At 37.8% G+C, this 4,654-nt stretch overlaps 1 protein-coding gene across 1 annotated transcript; it reads right to left on the reverse strand.

Annotated features, from left to right (window-relative positions):
• Positions 1-1,013: 1,013 nt before the first annotated feature.
• LOC146713646 (uncharacterized) lies at positions 1,014-2,947 on the reverse strand. Its single transcript, XM_085452694.1, has 2 exons — positions 2,893-2,947; positions 1,014-2,120 (listed from the first exon to the last, which is right to left on the reverse strand). Exon 2 carries the CDS (start codon positions 2,109-2,111, stop codon positions 1,242-1,244), a length of 870 nt encoding a protein of 289 aa, XP_085308820.1. The 5' UTR covers positions 2,112-2,120; positions 2,893-2,947; the 3' UTR covers positions 1,014-1,241.
• Between the last annotated feature and the right edge of the window lie 1,707 nt (positions 2,948-4,654).

Consider the following 4,654-nt stretch of genomic DNA (forward strand, 5'->3'; position numbering starts at 1 on the left):
CCCAGCAGTACAAGCTAGCTATGTGTTTTGTAAGCAGCAGTGCTCTTCATAAATAAAGCTTGAAGAAATTCAGACTACATTTATACAGTGTTATACAGTGTTAGAGCAATGGCTGCAACCTACAGCCTTTAAACTAGCGATTAAAATGCTGACAGTAAACTCGTCAGTCCAAATGTTCCCACATTGCTTAGTAAAAATATTTTAGAAGGACTTTTTATTTCACTTTTAGTTATTGATTTTGAATGCGAATTTTATAATGCATATTTTATTGTAATTAATTATTGAGGCATAAAAGCCTTTATTTTGACTCTTCTGCTCCTCTGTAGTTGCCCAGAGAGGAATGCTGACAGAGTGACTTCTTTATGGCGTAGAAACACTGAGATGTGCCCCTCTTTTACTTATATAAACATATATGAGAGATTAAATGTGCAGATAAAGCTGTTTACACTGAGACAAGGCAAAGTTTGACTCAGGATCAGAGTGGGCTGCATGTGTCCCACCATGTAAACTGATGTGACATCTCGGCCCCTGTCTCACAAACATCAGTATACTCGGTAACGTTCACCTCTCCTGCTTCCTTTTTCATCATCCTCTCCTTTCTTCCTCCCTCTGTTTTTGCCTCCTTTCCTTCACTCTCTGCCTGATGATGCTCTGACTGTATTTCAGAATTATAAGGCTTCCTAAACAGGTTGAAAGAGCTCAGCGTCACCAAGCTGAATGGTTTCTGTAGCTCAAAGTCTGCAAACGTCATCAGGAACCAAAATAATAACAGTAATAAATTCTGATGACATCTTTAAATTCATCTGGATCTCCGTACAACGAGATTTAGTGAGATTTCTGCTTTACAACAATCAATACTACTACCACAAATAATACCGATGTTATTAAAATGCCCAGACAGTGAACCCAGGTTTCTGCTAAATGAAGTCATGTATTGATCCTGCTGAGCTGCTCTCTTCACTTTATTCTGTTAACACGCATCAGTTGAAGCTTTGACACACGACACAAAGATATTTCAGATGCTCAAGAGGCTTTATTGAAACAGAGACAATCATTAGAATAAAGTCATACAGAGTCAAACAGATTGATTGATTGTGAGATCAATGATCGTTGGTGGAGTCAAAGCTCTGAGATCACAGTGATTGAAGATCATTTCAGAAAGGAAAGAAGAACCATCACCAAACCCATTAAACAGGAACAACTTTGATTCCTTGCTTTCAGCTCTGTTACCACGACTACTCTCATTGAAGGAAGCACAGGTAACTGCTATCACAGGCACAGCTGCCTCTGATGAAGGGCTTTTCAATGACCTCCATTCCAACATCCTGATGCACCCCCTTAGCGTTTTTGCTGATCAGAGTGACGATCTTGATGGGGCTTTTGCAGCAGTCGTCTTTCTTGTACCACAGGAACACCTGGTTAGATTGGCTTCCCTCTTGTAGATCCTGGTTCACTGGTTCATAGCCTTGATTTTGAAAGCTGTCATACTCATCCTGGCTGATGGAGATTTCCAGATCTTTGATGGCCCGCTCAGGGTCAGTGGTCTGACGGTACCAGATGAAGAGTTTTCCCCCTTTGTTGTTTTCATCCATTCGGATGTAACCCTTGCTGAAGAAGTCAGCATCTCCATCAGAGGCAGTGCTGGCATCAATGTCACAGATGTACGTTGGCTTCTCTCTCTTCACCCACAGGTAGACTGGCTTTCCTCCAGCACCATGGTTCAGGTCAAAGGCCAGTTTCTCCCAGCCATGTTTAAGCTTCTGAGCTTCATCTAACCATTTCGTAGTGACATCAAGCTTCTGGATGGGAACATCATAGTCTGTGGTGCCTTTTTTGTACCACAGGTAGATCTCATCTCCACCCGCTCCAGAGTTGAGGTTTTTTTCAATCTTGTGGAAGCCATCAGAGATCAAGCCCTTTGCCATCTCTTTATTGAATGAAAATTGAATCCTGGTGATGGCTGCACAGTTGCCCGTTTTGTACCAAAGGTAGATGGTGTTTCCTTTGACTCCTTCATTCAGATTGACATCAATTTTCATGAAGTGTTCTGCACGAAGCTTACTCTCATCACTTTTATCTACAGACACTGCAAGATCAGTGATGTCGGGCATTTTGAGTTCCTGCATCAAAAAAAGAATTCATGAGTGAACACACAGAGAGCAAAGTGGTTTTAAAGAGAAAACAGGACAGAAACATGCATGTTGCACAGTTGGTTACTAACTAATGCCATGAATTGCTGACCTTTTACCAAACTGTGCTTATGTTACTATTAGTAATTCTGACAGTAGCAACACATTATATCTTCTTGTTCCAAAGCTCTTTCAAAAGGAAACATGAAGAAAAGCAAATCCACAGAACCAATCCTAATTTTGAAACAATGAGTCAAATAAAGATTAAGCCATCATTCAGACTGTTACAGTATTTCTCAGCCAACATTTAAAAAGATTAATCTGGACATCACAGTTGATGCAGACCTGGAATCTGTTTATAATGGCCTACTGAGGCTAGGATGACATTTTTATGCAGAACACAACAAAATGCACGTACTGTGTGAGCAGTGTACTGAAAAAAAAGAGAATTGTTAGAACAATGTGATTAGATTATGTCAAGTGGTGACACATGATTTAACTAGGGGCACCCTCTCCCAGACACAGGAGTTAACAAGTCAGATCAACCTAAAAGAGCTTACGTATAATGCACAATAAACAAAACTTAACTTGCATGCTTTCACTTTAATAAAAATAGCAAGTAAAGAGATTTCAAGTTCATGTTGATAGAAACCAAAAACCTGTACCACCATCAGTAAAGTAGAAAGTAAAGTAAGAATCATTTAATAGATTGCATTAGCTCGACTAAATCTCAAAAACTTTTTAAACAGTGTTGCAGACTTACGTGTGCGCAGAAAGTGTTTCACTGGATAAAGTATTTTAGGTGGCTGGAATATGCTGATGTCAAACAGAAACACCTGCCTTTATACACGACAGGCTGATTGTGAAATCACCAGCTGTGACATGCAGTTTCTTAGGAAATACACGTTAGAACGGTGACTGTGTTACAGACGACCCACCTACTTTTATCTCCATGTTGCAATATGTTCCATGTTGGTCATCATTAATTAATCCAACATATGACGAGTTTATAAAATCTAACAAAATAGCTCTAATATAAATATCCCAGTGTATTTGTATACATATATATATATATATATCCATCCATCCATCCATCCATATATATACATATATATATATATATATATATATATATATATATATATATATATATATATATATATATATATATATATTAGGGGTGCAACGATACACAAAATTCACGGTTCGGTTTGGTTCAATACTTTGGTATCACGGTTCGATATTTTTTTGATACAAAAAAGATGTTCATGCCTTTTTAATTTGTCATTTATTAAAATTATAAATATATATTTTAACTCAAAAGTACAGTTTTTAAATTTTATGTTGCTGAAACAAAAAAGTAATAAAAAAAAGCTGCACTTTCTTTTTGCCTTTTAGTCTGATTTGTCATAACTTTTCCGTTTTGTGGTAAGATTTTGTTTGGCTGTCACTTCTTCACCCTGACCTGTCTTATTTGGCTCAGCAGAACTGAAATATATATCCTGCTGCTTTTACACACGCACTCACATAACGCTCAGCGATTCTCTGCGCGATCAACCTCTCACATGTTTAAGCTGCGGGAGATTTCACTTGTCATGTTTGCATAGTAAGCTAACGATTGGTAATTAATTAATTAATTAATTGCGCAAATTATCATCACTCACCAATCAGTACTGTCGCTCTCTATACACAGTTCACGCGATTGCAAAGTGAAAGCAAAAAACAAGCGCAAATTCAAACGTGATTTCAATATGTCACATATTGACAGTGGCTCACCGATGCCAATGACACAATTACCCAGCTACATTTCCGAAAGAATCTTTATTTTGGAAAGAGCCATTTCTCTGTAATAAACTCTCTTTTCCAAAGATGAGTGATTTCTCGATCAGATAGATTTATTATTTTATCCCTTTGTTGTTTCAGCAACATTAAATTTAAAAACTGTACTTTTGAGTTAAAATATATATTTATAATTTTAATAAATGACAAATTAAAAAGGCATGAACATTTTTTTTGTATCAAAAAAATATCGAACCGTGATACCAAAGTATCGAACCAAACCGAACCGTGAATTTTGTGTATCGTTGCACCCCTAATAAATAAATATATATATATAAATATATATATATATATATATAAATATATAAATATATATATATATACACACACACACACACACACACACACACATATATGTGTATATATGTGTGTATGTGTCTATATTGAGCAGATAGATGACGGCACCCTCAGCTCAGAGGCGGGGATGGTAAGCAAATCATGAAGAGTTTATCAAAGACTCCACAAAGGCTCCAACCCACATAGCAAAACTGGTATGGTCCAGATCTGGCCCACACATTGTGCTTACATATGGCCCAGTTACCGCAAAGAATGATGGCCCATTGGTGGCCCAGATCTGGTTTGCTAGAGGTGGCCTACACATGGGCCAGCACAAGGCCAGTTGCAGACACACCGGTGTTCCTTTGCTTATCCATGTGTGGATTACCTCTGGCAAACTTGGTCTGGGC

The sequence above is a fragment of the Copadichromis virginalis genome, linkage group LG3, assembly GCF_057382275.1.
Source record: "Copadichromis virginalis isolate Kocher_CV1m ecotype Utaka linkage group LG3, C_Virginalis_male_GT1.1, whole genome shotgun sequence".
NCBI classification, from domain to species: Eukaryota; Metazoa; Chordata; class Actinopteri; order Cichliformes; family Cichlidae; genus Copadichromis; species Copadichromis virginalis.

What these genes read in the sequence shown, in the direction of transcription:
- LOC146713646 (XM_085452694.1), bottom strand. Translation starts at nt 2,111, where the DNA reads ATGCCCGACATCACTGATCTTGCAGTGTCTGTAGATAAAAGTGATGAG.